At 44.3% G+C, this 22,538-nt stretch overlaps 1 protein-coding gene and 1 gene segment (V, D, J or C); one reads left to right on the forward strand and one right to left on the reverse strand.

The window, feature by feature from the left end:
* The window catches only part of LOC140415419 (uncharacterized), a 136,527-nt gene that overhangs the window by 52,406 nt on the left and 61,583 nt on the right, over positions 1 to 22,538 (forward strand).
* Positions 18,872 to 22,538, reverse strand: part of LOC140410125 (immunoglobulin kappa constant-like) — a 65,426-nt gene continuing 61,759 nt past the window's right edge. Inside the window, 1 exon segment of the C gene segment in view lies at positions 18,872 to 19,416. Within this exon segment, the coding sequence occupies positions 19,094 to 19,416 (323 nt within the window).

Here is a 22,538-nt window from a genome sequence, read left to right on the forward strand (position 1 = left end):
TAGCATTAGACAGGAAATCAGAGATGCATGTGATAAAGGAACATATGTGATTATGGGTGACTTTAATCTATAGATTGGGTGAGTCAAATTAATCATAGTACAATAGATGAGGAAGTTCTGGAGTGTAAATTAGAGATAGTATTAGATTTAAAGCAGAGACGTACAAATTCACAACAAAAAACAAGGGACCTGAGGATTGGAAACAGTTTAAAATTCAGCAAAGGCGGACTAATAAAGATTAAGAAGGGGAAAATACAACATAAAAGTAAATTAGCAGAGAACATAAAAACTGACTGTCAAAGTTTCTATAGGGATGTAAAGATAAAAAGATTAATACAAACTAATGTAGGCCCCTTACAGTCAAAAACGGGGATTTCATAACAGGGAACAAAGAAATGGCAGCGGAACTAAATACGTACTTTGCTTCTGTCTTCACAAAAGAAAACATGAATAATATACTGGAGGTTCTGAGAAATATAAGTTTCAGTGGGGAGATGAAGGAAATCAGTATTAGTAAAAAAATGGTTTTGGGGAAACTAATAGGATTGAAGGCAGACATATCTCCAGGCATGACAATCCTCTTCCCAGGGTACTTAAGGAAGTGGCCCTAGAAATAGTGGATCCATTGGTGGTCATTTTCCAAAATTCTTTGAACACTAGAATAGTTCCCACATATTGGAGGGTGGATAACCCCACTATTCAAAAAACGGGAGTTAGAGAGAAAACAGGGAACTGTAGACCAGTGAGTATAATGCAAGTAGTAGGTAAGTTGCTCTAGACCGTTATCAAGGATTTCACAGCACAGCATTTGGAAACCAGTGGTGTAATCAGACAAAGTCAGCATGAATTTACGAAACCAAAAATCACACTTGACAAATCTACTAGAATTCTTTGAAGACAAGTGGAGTTGACCAGGGAGAACCTGTGGATGTGATTTATTTAGACTTTCAGAAGGATTTTGACAAGGTCTCACAGAGCAGATTACCATGTAACGCTAAAGTGAATGGGATTACGGGTAGTGTCTTGAGATGTATAGAAAGCTGGTTTGCAGACAGGCAGCAAACAGTTTGAATAAATGGGTCTTTTTTCTGATTGACAGGCAGTGACTAGTGGGGTACCACAGGGATCTGTGCTAGGACCCCGACAGTTCACGTTATATATTGTTGATTTCGATGAGGTAACTAAATGTAGCATTTCCAAATTTGCCGATGGTACAAATTTGGGTGGGAGGATAAACTGTGAGGAGGATGCAGAGATTCTTCGGCGTGATTTGTACAGGCTGAGTGAGTGGGCAAATGCATGGCAGTTGCAGTATAATGTGGATAAATGTGAGGTTATCCACTTTGGTAACAAAAATAGGAAGGCAGTTTGTTATTTGAATGGGTGTACATTGAGAGAGGTGGATACTCAGCGAGCCCTTGATGTCCTTGTGCATCAGTCGCTGAAAGTATGTGCGCAGATACAGCAGGCAGTAAAGAAGGAAAATGGTATGTTGGCCTTCAGAGCGAGAGGATTTGAGTATAGGAATAGAGATGTTTTACTACAATTGTATAAGGTATTGGTGAGGCCACACCTGGAGTATCTTGTGCAGTTTTGGTGTCATCAGCTGAGGAAGGATGTTCTTGCGATGGAGGGAGTGCAGTGAAGGATTACCAGGCCGATTCCTGGGATGGCGGGACTGTCATATGAGGAGAGACTAAGTCGGGAAGGATTATATTCTTTGGAGTTTAGAAGAGTGAGAGGGGATCTCATAGAAATGTATTCAATTCTAACAGGATCAGACACGATTAATTCAGAAAGAATGTTCCCATTGGTGAGGGAGACCAGAACTAGGGGTCATAGTTTGAGGATAAGGAGTAAACCTTTTCGGAACTTAAGTAAGGTGCTCTTTCCAAGGGCTGATGCAGACACATTGTGCCGAATGGTCCCCTTTTGCACTGTAAATTCTATAATTCTATCATTCTGAGGTGAGGAGAAATTTCTTCACCCAGTGTATGGCGAATCTCTGGAATTCACCAGTACAGAAAGTAGTTGAGGCTAAAACGTTCTGTAATTTCAAGAAGGAATTTCCCAAGCTCTTGGGGCTTAAGGGGCCGAAGGATATGGGGAAGGCAGCATCAGGTTACTGAACTCGATGATCGGCCATGATCATAATGAATGGCGGAGCAAGCTCGAAGGCCGAATAGCTTCCATTTTCTATGTATGTTTCTATGCATGTTTTATTTGTATTGTGTTGATCTGATACGTGGTTGTACTGCTTCCAGAGGTTGTTTTCCATAAATCCAGTTTATTTTCCACAAATCATCGCTAATTCTGTTCCAACAAAATTACTCTCAGTGTGCACGGTGGGGAATTGGATGTGTTATCGACTCGTTTAATTGCAATTCATTTGACATTTGAAGTTTGCTTTGGGATTGCTCTTACTGTGAACCACTGTCCCTTTAAGGATTCGCATTGTAATATGTCCGTCAATTTGCTGATCTAGTTCATTTCGTTCACCAAAACAACTACAGCTACTTAGAATTGTTCAGGAGTGCAATGATAGAAACCACTACTCAATGTCTTTAACATCATTTTAAAAGCTGCCTTCCTTCCAACGTAGTGGGGAAGGGACCAATATATGGTTCCAATATCCAGAACAATTTGAATAAGACACTGAGGAGTCTATATCAATGAATTTGTTAACTTGTCGCAAAAAGTTTGGAAAATATGATTATTGAAGTACTGCCGCACATTATTATCTGGATAGGGCAATATTTGAAATGGAGAGTAATGGGCGAGGTGTGAGTATTAACTTACGAAGCAATATTGTCTGTTATTATAAGAAAGTTAATCATTTTCTCCCTGACATTCGACCTGAGGGACTCATTGCTCATATATATGATCATTATGTGTTCTCCGTTGATGTTCAATAGTAAACGGAAAATATGTCCTGAGTTAAAGAGCTGAGTATCAGAAGGTGTCATATGCGCATCAGCTCGCCACTCTCATTCAAATTCAGGGACGGTTCCGTCAAGGGAGATGTCGACAGCTCCGCACCCAAAAGGCATCAGGCTGATTTTCGACCCAGGTAGATAGTGTCCATTCAGAAACCAGCCGACAAATCAGACGTTGGCAGCTCTCTGGAACTTCGAGACAGAAGAGTGAGTGCAGGCTTAGATCAAGATTCGGTTTTTCGTTTGGGCAGCGTGCCAGGCCGATTGGGAGTGGGGGAAAGGTCGGTAGACAGATGGTGGTTGGAAGGACACCTCGGCGGGCACAGTGAGCGGGTGAGGAACATTTGCGGGGGTCATCAGATAGACTTGAGTCTCAATAAAGAGAGACGGCCCCCTGCTCAATACCAGCCCGCGCAAGATAATCTGTCGGGCTGGCGTCATGGTAAACGCCTGTTCCGCCGCCAGTTAAATCCAGCAAACGGAAAACATTGAAAATGCTCAAACAAATATTGCCCTTAATCCAGGACGATTGGAATGTAATTGGACAGTGGTCGTATTCCTTTATTTTCTATCTGAAGTCATGTCTTCTTCATGTTTCTTTATGATGTGGCTATCGTCGACAATCAAGGGCGGGGTGGGGAGATAGGCGCCTTGTCTAAACAGAAATCCAACCCATAGTGTTGGCCCCATTCTAAATCACAATATAGCCACTGAGCCAACTGAGCCGACCGTCGCCTTATAGCCATTAAATAACTCCATAAAGATGGGTCCACCATTGGATGTTGCATATTATTTTCTGAACAACGCACCTTAGCAAGGATGTATTGAACTTCGCTGGGAGGGAAGCGTGATAATAATAAGTGTCATAAGTAGGCTTACATTAGCACTGCACTAAAGTTATTGGTACAGATTGTTAATAATGGCACCAATGTTATATAATTAGCACTGGCTGCATGGACTTGTATTCCTCTGAACATAGAATATTACAGGATGATGCAATAAAAGTGCTCGAGATGATGAAAAGAACCCGTAAGAAGCAGATTTGTTTTACAATTAAATCTTTGCCATTCAGTGGTGCTGTTCCAAAACACTTCGTGGCCCAAAACGAAGTGAGAAATCCAGAACACACTTTACCCAAAGTGCCATTGAAGACAATAATAATCGTTATTGTCACACGTAGGCTTGCATTAACACTGCAATGAAGTTACTGTAAAAATCCCCTAGTCGCCACCCTCCGGCGCCTATTTGAGTACACTGAGGGGAATTCAATATGTCCAATTCGACTAACAAGAACGTCTTTTAGGAGGAAACCGGAGCACCCAGGGAAACCCATGCAGACACGGGGAGAACGTGCAGACTCCACACAGAGAGTGGCCCAAGTCAGGAATCGAACCTAGAACCCTACCGCTGTGAAGCAACAGTGCTAACCACTGTCCTACAGTGCGTAGGTCAATTTCTTTCATTTGAAAGAGCCTGCTGGATTTTTGTGAGGCAAGGTTAGTAAGGTTAATTGGACAATCTAACAAAGTTTCAGATCAGCCCTGATCTAATTGACTGGAGGAACAAAGGGTCCCACTGACTCAACAACATAAGAAATAGCAGCAGGAGGACGCAGTTTGGCACCTGAACCTGCTCCGACATTCAATAAGGTTATGGCTGATTTTATCGCCTTAATTCAACTTTCCTGCCTGCCTCCCTTTGCTATTGATGCTTCTGTAGATCAAAAATCTCTGTAACTCTGCCTTGAATGCACGCAATAATCCAGACTCCAATTTGCCATGGGATAGCAGATTCTAAAGGTTACCCATTCACCATGACAATAAATTATTCCTCGTCTCTGTCTTAAATGGGAGACACCTTATTTGTCTACCAACTGCAGCATATCGACCAGCCAAGTTCAAGGACCCGCAATGTCCACCTGAAGGACGGACCTCAACCGAGACGAACCAGACAACTTTCAGCCGCCAGACGTGGGAAACCAGATAAAGGCCTTATCTAGCCTGCATAGAATCGGTCACTTGAAAGTTAAGTAAAGGTCATTTAAACCGCTATGTGTAGTAGCGTGTAAGTTATCAGGTATAGAACCAATCCTTTGTTTGATAATAAACTATAATTGTAAAATACTTGGGTTGTCATTTGTCCAATACCCGGAACGCACTCACATATTGTGGTTATTAATAGGAATAAAGATAGAAGTCAACAAATTGTTGACTATGGCGGGATTTGACTAGAAGTGGTTTTGTTACTCTGAAAGATCCCACAACTTTGATTAAATTGGTAAAAGGGAAAAAACGAATCACAAGTGCTAGTTACGTAATGGCCAAATAACCGAATTTCAGAAGTGTGTACTAACTGCATGCAAAACTAACAGGGGAGGATAGTGTAAATTCTGCAGATGTGCTCCCAAATCCAGAGGGCGTTTGAACCGGAACATAGTCATAAGCCATACCTGTTGTTCGGTCGACTCCCTGTCCCCTTGTTCAAAATTAAATAGTGAGGAAATGGCAGCGCAATTGTTAGAGAAGAAGATGAATCCACAGCAAAGCGAAGTAGAGGTAGTCGACATGTCAGAGAAGTGTCCCATGTGGGGGGATATACTGTGGAAACACTTAAAGGGGAAAGGATGGCCCCTATGGGCAACTTTTTGTGTGAACACCGAGTCAGGTCCAGGGAAGATAGGACGAACTTGGTAGGATGATTTATGCAAGATTTACAAGTGGACTGTGACAACGTTTAAAAAGCCGATGGCCGTAGTGTGCTGCTTGGCTCAGTTAAGAGGAACTGAGGAGGTCTTGGAGATGCTCCACTTTCAGTTAATGGAGGAGGAGGAGGAGAGTACGAAAAAAGATGAGAAACACCTGGAGAAGTTAGCCGCTAAGGACAGGGAAATCGCGGATTTTAAAGGTGCCCACTAGTCCAGTATAATCCATTTTAGCCGCTTCCAAACCCAGTACAACAAGGCCTACCAGGACACACACATGCTAGAGAACAAATGTGCCAATCTACAGGCAGCATTAAGAGCGCTCCACCAGTCAACTAAGGAGCAAAGGCAAACTACCGCTGACCACATCAAGTGCCAGGGAGAAATAGAGAGATTACATTCATTGCTTTCAGTTCAAGAGGGATTTATGTGTACCTTTGGGACAGTAGGGACAGAGGAAGAAGAGATGGCTGATTGGGAGGAGTTACAGGAAAGTGCTCAGATGTATGGAATAAGGTCTGAAAGTCAAAAGCAACCGCCACCAACCCCAATAATAAATGCACCAGCTGCATCAGCAGCCCCTGCTGCACAGGTCACACCAATGCCAGTGAGTAGTGAAACTGCCCCGGCATCCATGAATCCCCTCACTCCAGAAAGAAGGATAGGGAATACTGCAGGTTTTGCTATTACCTACACCACCCCACTCATGGTAACCCAGTCAAGGGATGCATGTAACAAAATTAGAACATTTGAGCCCACTGCGGACCCGCATTGCTTCTTTGAAGAGGTTCGTCAAAACAATTATGGCACAGTTTACATGAAAGGGAAGAGGTGCAATTGATAGTTTTGAGCATTGGCCAATCCATACGATCAGCTCTACCTGTGCCCCAAAATGTAGGAGGGGGACCCCAGACGAAATGAAGGACGCCATATTAACTGCAATCGGTTATAATAGATGGGATTCATAAGAACATAAGAACTAGGAGCAGGAGTAGGCCATCTGGCCCCTCGAGCCTGCTCCGCCATTCAATGAGATCATGGCTGATCTTTTGTGGACTCAGCTCCACTTTCCCGCCCGAACACCATAACCCTTTATTCTTCAGAAAACTATCTATCTCTATCTTGAAGAAATTTAACGAAGGAGGCTCAACTGCTTCACTGGGCAGGGAATTCCATAGATTCTCAACCCTTTGGGTGAAGACGTTCCTTCTAAAGTCAGTCCTAAATCTACTTCCCCTTATTATGCCCCTAGTTCTGCTTTCACCCGCCAGTGGAAACAACCTGCCTTCATCTATCCTATCTATTCCCTTCATAATTTTATATGTTTCTATAAGATCCCCCCCATCCCCGCATCCTTCTAATTTCCAACGCATACAGTCACTGTCTACTCAACCTCTACTCGTAATCCAACCCCCTCAACTCTGGGATTAACCTAGTGAATCTCCTCTGCACACCCTCCAGCGCCAGTACGTCCTTTCTCAGGTAAGGAGACCAAAACTGACACAATACTCCAGGTGTGACCTCATTAACACCCTATACAATTGCAGCATCACCTCCCTAGTCTTAAATTCCATCGCTCTAGCAATGAAGGACAAAACTCCATTTGCCTTCTTAATCACCTGTAAACCAACTTTTTGCAACTCAAGCACTAGGACACCAAGGTCCCTCTGCACAGCAGCATGCTTTAATATTTTATAATTTAAATAATAATCCCTTTTGCTGTTATTCCTACCAAAATGGATAACCGCACATTTATCAACATAGTATTCCATGTGTCAGACCCTAGCTCATTCACTTAAACTATCCAAATCCCTCTGCAGACTTCCAGTATCCTCTACACTTTTTGCTTTACCACTCATCTTAGTGTTGTCTGCAAACTTGGATACATTGCACTTGGCCCCTAACTCCAAATCATCGATGTAAATTGTGAACAATTGTGGGCCCTACACTGATCTCTGAGGGACACCACTAGCTACTGAGTGCCAACCAGAGAAACACACATTAATCCCACTCTTTGCTTTCTATTAATTAGCAAATCCTCTATCCATGCTACTACTTTACCCTTAACGCCATGCATCTTTATCTTATGCAGCAATGTTTTGTTTGGAACCTTGTTAAAGCTTTCTGGAAATTCAGATATACCACATCGATTGGCTCCCCATTCATTGTCTACCGCACTGGTAATGTCCTCAAAGAATTTGACTAAATTAGTTAGGCACCACCTATGCTTTATGAACCCATGCTCCGTCTGTCCAATGGAACAATTTCCATCCAGATGCCTCGCTATTTCTTCCTTGATAGATTCCAGCATCTTCCCTCCTACCGAAATTAAGCTAACTGGCCTATAATTACCCACATTCTGCCTACCTCCTTTTTTAAACAGTGGTGTCATGTTCGCTAATTTCCAATCTGCCGGGACCACCTCAGAGTCTAGTGAATTTTGGTAAATTATCACTCGTGCATTTGCAATTTCCCTAGCCATCTCTTTTAGCACTCTGGGGTGCATTCCATCAGGGCCAGGAGACTTCTCTACCTTTACCCCCATTAGCTTGCCTATCACTACCTCTTTAGTGTTAATAATCATGAATGAATGAATATTGCTTATTGTCACAAGAAGGCTTCAAATGAAGTTACTGTGAAAAGCCCCTAGTCGCCATATTCCGGCGCCTGTTCGGGGAGGCTGGCACAGGAATTGAACCGTGCTGCTGGCCTGCCTTAGTCTGCTTTCAAAGCCAGCGATTTAGCCCAGTGTGCTAAACCAGTCATCTCAAGGTCCTCACCTGTCATAGCCCCATTTCCATCAGTCACTGGCATGTTATTTGTGTCTTCCACTTTGAAGACCGACCCAAAAAAACCTGTTCAGTTCCTTTGCCGTTTCCTCATCGCCCATTATTAAATCTCCTTTCTCATCCTCTAAAGGACCAATATTTACCTTAGTCACTCTTTTTTGTTTTATATATGTGTCGAAACTTTTGCTGTATTATTTTTATATTCTGAGCAAGTTTACTCTCATAATCTATTTTACTCTTTATAGCTTTTTTAGTAGTTTTCTGTTGCCCCCTAAAGGTTTCCCATTCCTGTAGTCTCCCACTAATCTTTGCCACTTTGTGTGCTTTTTTCCTTCAATTTGATACTCTCCCTTATTTCCTCAGATATCCATGGTCGATTTTCCCTCTATCTACCGTCCTTACTTTATGTTGGTGTAAACTTTTGCTGAGCACTGAAACATCGCTTGGAACGTTCTCCACTGTTCCTCAACTGTTTCACATGCAGTCTTTGCTCCCAGTCTACCGTAGCCATCTCTGCTCTCATCCCATTGTAATCTCCTTTGTTTAAACACAAAACAGTAGCGTGTGATTTTACCTTTTCACACTCCATCTGTATTTTAAATACCACCATATTGTGATCTCTCCTTCCGAGAGGATCCCTAACTATGAGGTCATTAATCAATCCTGTCTCTTACACAGGACCAGATGTAGGACCGCTTGTTCCCTCGTAGGTTCCATTAAATACCGTTCTAGGAAACAATCGTGGATACATTATAGAAACACCTCCTCAAGGCTGCCTTAACCGACCTGGTTAAACCAATCGACATGTAGATTAAAATCCCCCATGTTTGCGGGACTTGTGGCAACAGTGGGAGCTGTTAAAGGGTCACTTTATTCAATTCACGATAATCAATTCTGAATCGCCATGAGCCATTTGGTTTCTTAACTGGCCAAATCGGAGCATTGTTGGTGGACTCCATGGGTCGAATTCCACCTTGCTTAAATAAACTGTCGATCACCTTTGCAATTTTGTTCTCAGCCTGCTGGGGAAAGCCGTATTATTTCTGTGGGGTCTAGACCTGTAATCATTACTTCTCCTGATATCTGGCCACAATCATGCTTATGCATCGCAAAGACCTCTTTGTGTTTGGTGAGCACCTCACTGATGGCTGGGTCAGTGTTAATCGCTAAACGATTAAACCAGCATTCTCCCACTGAACAGATCCTATTAACATAATCACCCACTGATAGTGTAACAGGAGCTCCTGTTATCGTAGCCATCTGCCATACACACCAATTTACGGGTCGAATGAGAGGTTATTGGAGTTCATGAAATCCATTTCTAAAATGTGCTCTGCAGTGGGGTTAGTTCGACCAAAATGACAGGATGATTAGTGGCTATAGTTCCAACATGGACAGGTATAGGGACCAGCATGGTGAAATATTTCACTTGCATCCCCCCGGAGTCTTTCCCAATGCCTGCGGACATACACGCAGGCAGCATGTATGTCTGCAATAGTTTGACTCAATTCCTCCCCGTATGGGAAGCTTGTGGTTCTCTGTCCGCCGACGGAAGCTCCTTTACTGAAACACATCATCAAAGAAGCCGCTGGCCCCACATACGGCATAATTAAAGTTAAAAGCCATCACCGCACCTCCCCACCTGGCAAGCCGGAGCCTGCAATGGTCACATCTGGCAGCCACCCAAAGGCGAATAAATGCATGCAATCCAGGTGTCTCAAACGAACATCGCAGATCTGTCCCAAGCCAAAATGCGAGTCCCTCAAACAAGTCTTAAACAGCACCGACCCAGCCCCTTATGATAAATGGAAGAACACACTCACTATAGAGGATGGCATAGTTTTAAAGAAAGGACTTTATGTTGTCCCCACGCAGGACAGAAACTAGCTAATATACCAGTTCCATGACGGACATGGATACCAGGGGATAGACACTAATTGCCCATTTAAAAACTTTGTGCTGGTGGACTGAATTGAAAAGCGACGTCACCCATTATGTTGAGAACTGCATCATTTGTGCTCAAAACAATCCCGACCGTTATGCAAAGAAGGGACAATTAAGACCCACCTGTCCTGTAGAAGGCCCCTGGATAAATCTTCAAATCGATTACATTGGCCCCCTCCACCCCTGCAGAAATGGTTTTAAATATGTTCTGGTCGTCAGTGATACGTTTACTAAACGGACAGAAGCCTCTCCCACCCAGACGAACACAAAAAAAAGCTACTGCCAAATTCCTGACCCATCAAATATTCATGCGCTGGGGTCTTCCACGCAGCATTGACTCAGATCAAGGGACCCACTTCACCAGCAGGATAATGCAAAATGTAATGGCTATCTTTGTGATCAAACAGAATTTCCACATAGCCTACCACCCCCCAGTCTAGTGGGATAGTCGAGCACATTAATCACACTTTAAAATCGATGATCAGGAAGACAGTGCAGCAAAACAACACTCCTTGGGACACAGTAATTCCCTTCGCCTTCATGTTCATTAGGAACACGATTCCCAACTCCACAGGCTTTCCCCCTCACACACTTATGACTAGCAGGCCCATGAAAGGAACTGAGTATTTGTTAGGGTTTGATTTGGAAAACCCCGCAATAACTGCTCTCACCCACGAAAAAGCAGTGCAACAGATTACAGAGAACATTAAAGCAGCACAACTGGCAGCTGGTGTCCGGCTAGGCACTAGGAAAAGGCAGAGTAAAGCCTACTTTGACAAAAACTCCACCCCATAGAATATACAATCGGCCAGCAAGTTTTGATCTCGCTGTGTAACCCGTGCTCCTTCCTATCATCTTAATTTGCAGGCCCCTACACCATTTCAGACAAAGTAAGCCCCGCTGTTTACAAGAAAGCATACCCTAACGGCAAGACTGGTTGGGTCCGCATCAATCAACTCAAAACGTATGGAGTCCAATGTAACTAGGCCTACCACGTGACCTTGGCAATGGGAGATGATGACACCCCGCCCACCAACCAACCACTCCCCCCTCATGATGACACCCTTCCCTTTGCCCCACCCACACATACTGGCGCCACACTTGAACTTGACTCAGATGATGACCTGTTTGATCTTGATAGCAACCCTAGTGGCTGGTTTACCCTTTCTGAGCTCAGCGACTCTACCGACCTGATTACCCTTTCTGAGGATAGAGACCCTGGCGACCCACTTGAAACAGGGGACTTGCTTGACTTTTCTCAAGACAGCATCATGGTTTCCTTAGGCCCCACGACTGACTGGCGCAAATCACCGATTTTTCCTCACTCCCCTAGTAGCATTGCTTCCACCTCCCTGACCCAAGGCACTATACTTGCCCAAACCCCCAACACTCCTGTAACAGCCTCCCCGAACAGGCACCGGAATGTGGCAACTAGGGGCTTTTCACAGTAACTTCATTTGAAGCCTACTTGTGACAATAAGCGATTTTCATTTTCATTTTCATTTCACACTCCGCTGTGGTACCGTGACCCTGCTCATAGAATGGTAAGAACAGACGGGTCAGATGACTCACAGAACCACACAGCTAACGGCCAAGTAATGTCAATCTGCAGATACTCGTCTGGCGGCCAGGGGAGGCAGGTGATTCAGTGAATGAGCCTCTTCTTGGGATTTTAACAGAACAGTTGAGGCATGCACTGTTCTAAGCAAATATCTGAGGTGTCCCGATGATGATAAGCGGACGCCGACTAAGAATTAAGGTGTCCAATTTCTGATGGAGCATGCCCTCCTATCTCTTCTTCTTTGATTTTCTCTTTTCACACCATGTTTTTAACTCATGTAGGCAAGTACTCATTCGTAAAAGTACACCACTGAATTAACAATACAGTAGGCCATGGCCACTTTGCCCGCTTCCCGCCTCATTGTACATCGGCGAAATAAAATAAAACCGAACCCACATGATTACAAATTCTTCCTGTTCTTCATGGTCACTCAGGTAGGGAGACACAGCACTAATCCGCGCTCTACCTGGGTACTCCAGAATGGTCAAGTAATGCTCAGGTAGTGGAGAAACAGGATTTTCCCCACCCTACCCGTGGGTCCCACATATTCATCACCTGCAGCGGACCATACGCACCTCACGGCACCTTTATATTATCTGGAATGGCTTTCTACACGCTACATAGACCTGGCCAGGTCTTAATCTTCTCTTCAAGTCTGATCTATACTCTCTGATTGGTTGTGGGATTACAAATGTATTTCCCACAATGCTCTGTCCACTCTAAACCCTTGCCTCTTCAACCCTTTCTTTCCAGACCTCTTTGGGTCAATCCCACATGCTATTTACACTTAAGACACGATGGTTGTTGATCACTGCTGCTATAGAAACACGGGCTGCCCTAAAATTCAGCCCTCACAAGGTTGGAACCTCTGTGCCACGATAAACTCCTCTGTCCTCCCGGGCCGAAACTTTATAAAACTGGCCGCCCTAAAATTCGGCTGGTTAAGCAAAGCCTCAACCACACATGGTTGTGATCAAAATAGCGTCTGGTCGAAGAAAGTGTCTAACCACTCTAAGCCTTGGCCCAGACAGCCTGTGAGAAACGCGCATACTTAATTTCCTGCACTGTAATTTGCATATTTGGTCTCTCTCCTAAACGTACTTAAAACAAAATGGGAGAGTCACGCATGGTGACAATCAACACGATTAGAACGGGTGATTGAAATAAGAAGGAAAGAGTAATAAATACAGATGTTTAAAAAAAGATAACAACACGATACTATGCTTCATTCCCTTGAACTACACGGACGACAGACAAGACCACAGGATGAAGCCAGGAACCGTCCTCCTCATCAACATTTTCATCCATTGTTGGAGCCACCGGACTCGGCTCACAGGAAAATATGAACTCTTTACCCCCAGGGTATCTATGGTTTGCACCACCTAGTGCAGGGGAATGTGAGGACGGTACATTATGGATAAACCCCAACATAAGCATCAAACCCCAACATAACAATCAAAGGGCAATTTACAAAAGGCCCAATGGGACCACATCAGAATGCTATATCAGCAAAACTTGAAAAGGGGATTGGTGCGAATTTCCAAATGAAGGGTGCCCTGAAATTGGATGTTTAGCAAAAGGCCCAGAAAAAGGATTGGGAATTGGACAAAGATGCCCTGGGACACTCACTAAGGCTATCTTGGCCCTGTACAAAGTCAGGATGGGACCTAAGCCTGCCCCAAACACCTCCACCCGACAATCAATAGAAACCGAGACCACCACGAGTCAGGATATCACCTGACAATTGTTAGAACCCGAGACCTAGACCCCCGCCTGGTGGGAAGACATTAGAAATTAGAACCACAGCCCCTTTGAAATCACCCCTTAATATGCCTCATCTCCCACCGAGCCGAAGTCCTGCTCCTGATTGCAGTAATATATATTGGCATCCTCCCAGCTCCACAGGTGGAAGGCAAGAGTCACCATCGCACAGATATACACAGTACAAACTCCCCTTTTCGGAGGACAATCAAGGATACCCTGAAAATTTATACCTCATGAACGAATGGAAACAACCGCTGCAAAAATTAACCATTTGTGCCTTTGTGTTAATGTTTATCATAGAATTTACAGTGCAGAAGGAGGCCATTCGGCCCATCGAGTCTGCACCGGCTCTTGAAAAGAGCACCCTACCCAAGGTCAACACCACCACCCTATCCCCATAACCCAATAACCCCACCCAACACTAAGGGCAATTTTGGACACTAAGGGCAATTTATCATGGCCAATCCACCTAACCCGCACATCTTTGGACTGTGGGAGGAAACCGGAGCACCCGGAGGAAACCCACGCATACACGGGGAGGATGTGCAAACTCCGCACAGACAGTGACACAAGCCGGAATCGAACCTGGGACCCTGGAGCTGTGAAGCAATTGTGCTACCCACAAGGCTACCGTGCTGCCCTTGTTAAGGATAAGTCGGATGAAATATGATGCTGCTGTTTTAAATTTTGTGTTTTAAATAAGTTCATGAGGGGGGCGGGGTGGCCTTGTTAATTAGGAATGAAATTAAATCAATAGCACTAAACGACATAGGGTCAGATGATGTGGAGTCTGTGTGGGTAGAGTTGAGGAACCACAAAGGCAAAAAAAACATAATGGGAGTTATGTACAGGCCTCCTAACAGTGGTCAGGACCAGGGGCACAAAATGCACCACGAAATAGAAAGGGCATGTCAGAAAGGCAAGGTCACAGTGATCATGGGGGACTTCAATATGCAGGTGGACTGGTTAAATAATGCTGCCAGTGGACACAAGGAAAGGGAATTCATTGAATGTTTACAGGAGGGCTTTTTGGAACAGCTTGTGATGGAGCCCACGGGGGAACAGGCCATTCTGGACTTAGTGTTATGTAATGAGCCAGACTTGATTAAAGATCTTAAAGTAAGGGAACACTTAGGAGGCAGTGATCATAATATGGTAGAATTCAATCTCCAATTTGAAAGAAAGAAGGTAGAATCAGATGTAAAGGTGTTACAGTTAAATAAAGGTAACTACAGGGGCATGAGGGAGGAACTGACGAAAATCGACTGGGAGCAGAGCCTAGTGGGAAAGACAGTAGAACAGCAATGGCAGGAGTTTCTGGGAGTAATTGAGGACACAGTACAGAGGTTCATCCCAAAGAAAAGAAAGGTTATCAGAGGGGGGATTAGGCAGCCATGGCTGACAAAGGAAGTTAGGGAATGCATCAAAACAAAAGAGAAAGCCTATAATGTGGCAAAGAGTAGTGGGAAGTCAGAAGATTGGGACGGCTACAAAAACAAACAGAGGATAACAAAGAGAGAAATAAGGAAAGAGAGGATCAAATATGAAGGTAGGCTAGCCAGTAACATTAGGAATGATAGTAAAAGTTTCTTTAAATACATTAAAAGCAAACGGGAGGCAAAAGTAGACATTGGGCCGCTCCAAAATGACGCTGGTAATCTAGTGGTGGGAGACAAGGAAATAGCTGAGGAACTAAACAAGTACTTTGCATCAGTCTTCACAGTAGAAGACATGAGTAATATCCCAACAATTCAGGAGAGTCAGGGGGCAGAGTTGAATATGGTAGCCATCACAAAGGAGAAAGTGCTAGAGAAACTAAGAGGTCTAAAAATTGATAAATCTCCAGGCCCAGATGGGCTACATCCTAGAGTTCTAAAGGAGATAGCTGAAGAAATAGTGGAGGCGTTAGTTATGATCTTTCATAAGTTACTGGAGTCAGGCAAAGTCCCAGAGGATTGGAAAATCGCTGTTGTAACCCCCCTGTTCAAGAAGGGAACAAGGAAAAAGATGGAAAATTATAGGCCAATTAGCCTAACCTCGGTTGTTGGCAAGATTCTAGAATCCATTGTTAAGGATGAGATTTCTAAATTCTTGGAAGTGCAGGGTCGGATTAGGACAAGTCAGCATGGATTTAGTAAGGGGAGGTTGTGCCTGACAAACCTGTTTGAAGAGATAACAAATAGGTTAGACCAAGGAGAGCCAATGGATGTTGTCTATCTTGACTTCCAACAGGCCTTTGATAAGGTGCCTCATGGGAGACTGCTGAGTAAAATAAGGGCCCATGGTATTCGAGGCAAGGTACTAACATGGATTGACGATTGGCTGTCAGGCAGAAGGCAGAGAGTTGGGATAAAAGGTTATTTTTCGGAATGGCAACCGGTGACGAGTGGTGTCCCGCAGGGTTCAGTGTTGGGGCCACAGCTGTTCTCTTTATATATTAACGATCTAGATGACGGGACTGGGGGCATTCTGGCTAAGTTTGCCGATGATACAAAGATAGGTGGAGGGGCAGGTAGTATGGAGGAGGTGGGGAGGCTGCAGAAAGATTTAGACAGTTTAGGAGAGTGGTCCAAGAAATGGCTGATGAAATTCAATGTGGGCAAGTGCGATGTCTTGCACTTTGGAAAAAAGAATAGAGGCATGGAGTATTTTCTAAACGGTGACAAAATTCATAATGCTGAAGTGAAAGGGACTTGGGAGTCCTAGTCCAGGATTCTCTAAAGGTAAACTTGCAGGTTGAGTCCGTAATTAAGAAAGCTAATGCAATGTTGTCATTTATCTCAAGAGGCTTGGAATATAAAAGCAGGGATGTACTTCTGAAGCTTTATAAAGCATTAGTTAGGCCCCATTTAGAATACTGTGAGCAATTTTGGGCCCCACACCTCAGGAAGGACATACTGGCACTGGAGCGGGTCCAGCGGAGATTCACACAGATGATCCCAGGAATGGTAGGCCTAACATACGATGAACGTCTGAGGATCCTGGGATTATATTCATTGGAGTTTAGGAGGTTGAGGGGAGATCTAATAGAAATTTACAAGATAATGAATGGCTTAGATAGGGTGGACGTAGGGAAGTTGTTTCCATTAGCAGGGGAGACTAGGACCCGGGGGCACAGCCTTAGAATAAAAGGGAGTCACTTTAGAACAGAGATGAGGAGAAGTTTCTTCAGCCAGAGCGTGGTGGGTCTGTGGAATTCATTGCCACAGAGGGCGGTGGAGGCCGGGACGTTGAGTGTCTTTAAGACAGAAGTTGATAAGTTCTTGATTTCTCGTGGAATTAAGGGCTATGGAGAGAGAGCGGGTAAATGGAGTTGAAATCAGCCATGATTGAATGGTGGAGTGGACTCGATGAGCTGAATGGCCTTACTACCGCTCCTCTGTCTTATAGTCTTATGAATGAACGAGCAAGCAGCATGAGAGTAGGTTTGCTTAGAAATGAACTGTCTTTGAAATGAATTTCATTTAGAAATGCTTTAAATGAATTTAATTTAAAATTAAATTGTAGTTAGTAATGACATTTATGAACTGTATGTACGAATGAATTTGGTAAATTTGTGTGATGTATTTTGGTTAGAGTAGAGTAGGACCTTGATTGACCGACAGGTGAATGGGGAATGCAGGGCAGGTATTGATTCGAGTCTGTGATCCACCAGGCTTCGCATTCAGGATCAAGAAGATGGATATGTGGCCAACTAAAATGCCTGCATGCAAAGGATGATGGGAATTGTGGCCAGGTTCGACACAGACAAGACACCACTTGTGTGTATTTGCAAATAACAGCCCAGACCGATACAGAAACTCGCACCAGCTAGAGATCACTTGCAGATCTCCCAGGAAAATGGGGCTCAGATTGAAATATAACATTACTAGCAGACTCAGGGTCGCCGATTCACCTTATTTGGGAATGCATACCCGCCTTGGACAATAAGAACTAGGACTCGCCGAGCCATCGAGGTACCCACCCCTAATTGGCCAGAATCGATTTGGGTGATTGAAATTCTATCGATCCACTGGATCCCTACCTGGGACTACCCAAAAGAGCGTGAAAGATCGGAGGATAAGAAGAACTGCACGACCAATGCTCTGCTTCCTTTGGGACAGGCTTCTGTCTACCAACTGCAGCAACTTGACCAGCCAAATTCAAGGACCTGCGATCTCCCCCTGAAGGACGAACCTCCACCTAGACGAACCAGACAACTTCCAGCCGCCTGACGTGGGGAATCAGATAAAGGCCTTATCTAACCTGCACAGAGCTGGTCACTTGAAAGTTAAGTAAAGGTTCTTTAGACGGCTATATAGTCCAATGTGTAGTAGCGTGTAAGTTAGTAAGTATAGAACTAATCCTATGTTTGATGATAAACTATAATTGTACTAAAATACTGGTTGTGTGGTCATTTGTCCAATACACGGAACACACTCACGCATTGTGGTTATTAATAGTAAGAAATATGGAAGCTAACAGGGTCTTTAAGGTCATCTCGGGGGTGGTGCATGTGAGGTTCGAACCAGGGCTGCCAGAAGCCATATTTGGGGTGTCGGATCAGCCTGGGCTGCAGCCGGGTGTGGGGACAGATGTCTTAGCCTTCACCTTGCTGATTGCCTGAAGGCGGATCCTGTTGGGGTGGAGGTCAGCTTCTACACCCTGTGCCACAAGCGTGGGGGGACCTGCTGGAATTGTTGATGCTCATGAAGATGAGGTTCGAGCTGACGGGGAGAATGGAATTCATGGGCTTGTTTATCATGCACTTTCAAGAATTGGAGGCAATCAAACATTAGGGGAGGAGGGTGTTGGGGGGGGGGGGGGGGCGGGGTGTTGAGTGTATTATTTGTTGTTTATCATGTATGGGATGACCGTGGATTCTCTTTTTGTCTTTCTTGTTTTGTATTTGGGATGTTTGGGTTTGTATGACAAAGGGGTTGTTGGTTGGGATATTGCGATTGTATTTGTTATTGTTGGTTATCTTTTGTTGGGTGTATATTTGATGAAAAAGTGGAAAATGAGGAGAATAAAAATAGTTTTTTAAAAATGTTTTGCAAATTCGTTATTCCGGTCAAGTGTTCGACTGTTCTATGTAAATGTTCAAACTAGTATAAAGAATATCGTCTCGCGGTTAGGAGATTTAAACTATTCATAAATCGGAATTGAAGCAAGAAAATAATATCATCAACTGAGACACTGAAAGAATCATTTTATTGTCCTGTTGTGGTGCAAAGGTGAGATTACTGCAGAGTCAGCACATCCCCATGTTACACACAATAATATCACATAAACTAATTGGACATGGCTATTTTATATCCAAATGCAACATTTAAAATAATTATTCACCATTAACTTCCAATTTTGCCCTTCCGAAGCTTACTCAGGTTACAATAGAATAAAACTCAAGATTATTGCATCACAAACAGCTGGACCGCGAGATACTTGTTTTCAGCGGGTTTGCCAGAGCCTCGTGTTTAACCACACAGGAGTAAAGCTCGTGTGAGTTCCACTCTGCGGCGGACAGAGTCAGATAACTGCTCACACTGAACGTGTTGTCCGCCTCCTGCTGAATCCGACTGGTCTCAACCCCATTTCCTCTGATACTGCCGTCTACAGTCCATTCAATGTCTGCGACTCCCGGCTTGAAGCCGTTCAGAAAACACACCAGGGTCGCCGTGTTCTTCCCTTTGATTTGAACTGGTGAAGGCGGGAGGACGGAGACCGAGGGTGCCAGCGGCGCTGGAAAGAGAAAGAGAAACAACGATTGAAGATCTGCTGCGAATTAGATGCAAACAGTCGAAATATTTTTTCTATCAAACTGTGCAAGTTGTCTGTCATGCAATGGAAGATTCTCAATGTGCCTTAACTAATCACAGAAAGTCCACAGACCGAGAAAACTATGTGATGAATTGAACAAGATCAGAGGGCATCGAGCATTTTGAATAATGAAACTGACAGACTATTCATTCTAATTCAGATTAAACCCTGAATATCACCAGTTTGTTTCCTTCGCATTTTCCTGCAATGCTCGGTGCAGATTAGCTGTGCAGATTGCGATGTAAATTTAACAGTGCTCAGCAGCGACAGCCTTTGTTGGCATTTTACATCCGAAATTCAGCAGAGAAACAGGCCGTCCTCTCCAACTGGACTATCCCGATATTCTTGCCCCATCTGAGTCTCCTCTCACCCAGCCTCCTCTACGTCTATCTACAAATTATTCTTTCCATTTCCCTCTGGTGTATTTATTTAATTTCCCCCTAACAATATTAGCACTGTTCTTCTCGCCCACTCCATGCGGCGGCGAATTACACATCTCCGCGTAAAGAGATACATCTCCGATTCTGTACTGACGTTATTAGTGACGGTGTAATAGTTGCACACTCTGCATTTGGAGAAACACCAAGATTAAAATATCGAGTCCAGATCTGTACTGTCAGACTCTGTATTCATGTCCTTGCGCGGTATTAACTCGTGCCAACACCCTGCACCCACTTTCGCAGCTCTCAATTTCCAGAGAAATGTGTCCCAATTTCTTCTATCTTTCGGAGAACCAGCCGAATGCCTGGTTTGTTTTTCATTCGCTTCTGATTCGTAGCGGGCAATTCAGGCGCGAGGCATCGTGTAATCTAAACGCTCCCAGATGGTTCAGAGTTGAGCTCTCTACCCACATGATCTGCTGCCGAAAGCTAAATATTTCTGTTTGTTCCTATTACTTTAAAGGGATAATGAGGGGCATGTTATCGCTCCATATATGAAGCGCCGTGGTAGTAAATGTAGCAAGACGCTGGAAATAACAATCTGCTTCTTTTCCGGAAGGCATGCGGGGGGCGGGGAGAAAAGATGACGAACTGTGACATTTTGCTGCTCATGAACAGCCCAAACAGATTGTGAATATTCGCTTGAATCTGGGGTTTCTATTTATTTACTGAACCCGCGGTAGTATTCAGATAAAATGAATCAGATTGCAAGGGGCGAGTCTCTCGGTGGTCGTGAGATCTGCGTGGGATCGGCATTGGGGGCTGGATTCTTCCTTCCTGAGACTAAGGGCTGGATTCTTCCGCCCCGCCCGCGGGCGAGACGCCGACAATGAAGAAATCCATTGACCTCGGGCTGGACACTCCAGTAGCCAGCAGAGAGGCAGCAAGAGAATCCCGCCCAAAGTGTTGACGCCAGGATTCCTGGAGTTTGCCAGGAAAATTGATGCCGAACTTGGACTGATTCAGTGACTGTGGAGGGGTTGGCACTGGCGCCACGTGGAACACAATGGATTCCAATGAGAAACGGTGCGGGTGCGCTGGGTCGGTCATTGACACTCTGGAGGCTGACAAGCTGCAGACCCGTATACACACTTCACTCCCCACACACCATCCCAGCCCAAGATGGCACTGCATGTGCTGGAGCACTCCGATACAGCTGATGGGTTGGCTGGGGCCAGAGGGCACCTAGCGGGGTGGCCTTTAGGGGACACCTAAATGACCTGTGGCCCAAAGTTCAAAGTACGAAGTCTTACAACACCAGGTTAAAGTCCAACAGGTTTGTTTCGATGTCACTAGCTTTTGGAGCGCTGCTCCTTCCTCAGGTGAGGAAGGAGCAGCGCTCCGAAAGCTAGTGACATCGAAACAAACCTGTTGGACTTTAACCTGGTGTTGTAAGACTTTGTACTGTGCTCACCCCAATCCAACGCCGGCATCTCCACATCATGGCTACCAAAGTTCAAAGTGAGCTGTCAGCGGCTTGCACAGCTGCATGGCTACCTTGCAGGCTGTAGCAATGACCTTCTGTGCCCAATTTGGCATGAAATTGGCACCCACCACGATTTTGATATCAGAACCTATTTCCCGCCCAATTGCATTTTCTGGCATCAGCCAATAGATAATCCTGCCGCTGATATTTAGCCTAATGCTGCAAGGATGTGTTGAGAAAGATGGGGAAAGAGTATTGGCCCATGAATGGCAGAGGAGCTACATTCTGCACCCTCCTATAACCACAATCATCTTAGGAAACAGGAGAGCGGAAAAGATTTGTCCAATTGTAGGAAACATTTTTCCGGAATTCTTGATCGCGATCAGAGATTATAATTGCCCAGGAAGTTTCATTTGATCGAATTCAACTAATCTCCCTACTGCTAATATTTTCTAGTTTCTTTAAAAGAAATTGAGCCACATTAAATAGGGAACATTATCTCCATCTATAACTTTTCTGGTAAGACAAAAACCACTACTTCCATTTTATCTCTCATAATCACAATACCCTATTTTGAAAAAGATCAATAACTTGTTAAAATGAGCAATTGATATTAAAAACAATTAAAATAATCAGGATGTATTATTGTTCTTTATTACTTACTGGTGAAGTTATGTATATATGACTGGCATAAAACACGATGTTGAAAACGTAGCACCAGCTAAACCATTTCTTTTTTAAAAAAATTTAATGTACCCAATTCATTTTTTCCAATTAAGAGGCAATTTAGCGTGGCCAATCCACCTATCCTGCACATCTTTGGGTATTGGGGGCGAAACCCATGCAAACACAGGGAGAATGTGCAAACTCCACACGGACAGTGACCTAGAGCCAAGATCGAACCTGGGACCTCGGCACCGTGAGGCAGCATTGTTAACCACTGCGCCACCATGCTGCTCCCGAAACTAAACCATTACTATTGAATCTAAAGAGGAGTGAATTTGCCCAGAAGATGCACACACTCCAACTTTCTGATGTCTACTGCATAATAACACCATGTGGGATAATTATAAAATATTTCACATTGATCAGCGGTGTCACAGTGGTTAGCACTGCAGCCTCACAGCTCCAGGGACCCAGGTTCAATTCCAGCCTCGGGTGACTGTGTGGAGTTTGCA

The sequence above is a fragment of the Scyliorhinus torazame genome, chromosome 1 (assembly GCF_047496885.1).
Source record: "Scyliorhinus torazame isolate Kashiwa2021f chromosome 1, sScyTor2.1, whole genome shotgun sequence".
Lineage (NCBI taxonomy): Eukaryota > Metazoa > Chordata > Chondrichthyes > Carcharhiniformes > Scyliorhinidae > Scyliorhinus > Scyliorhinus torazame.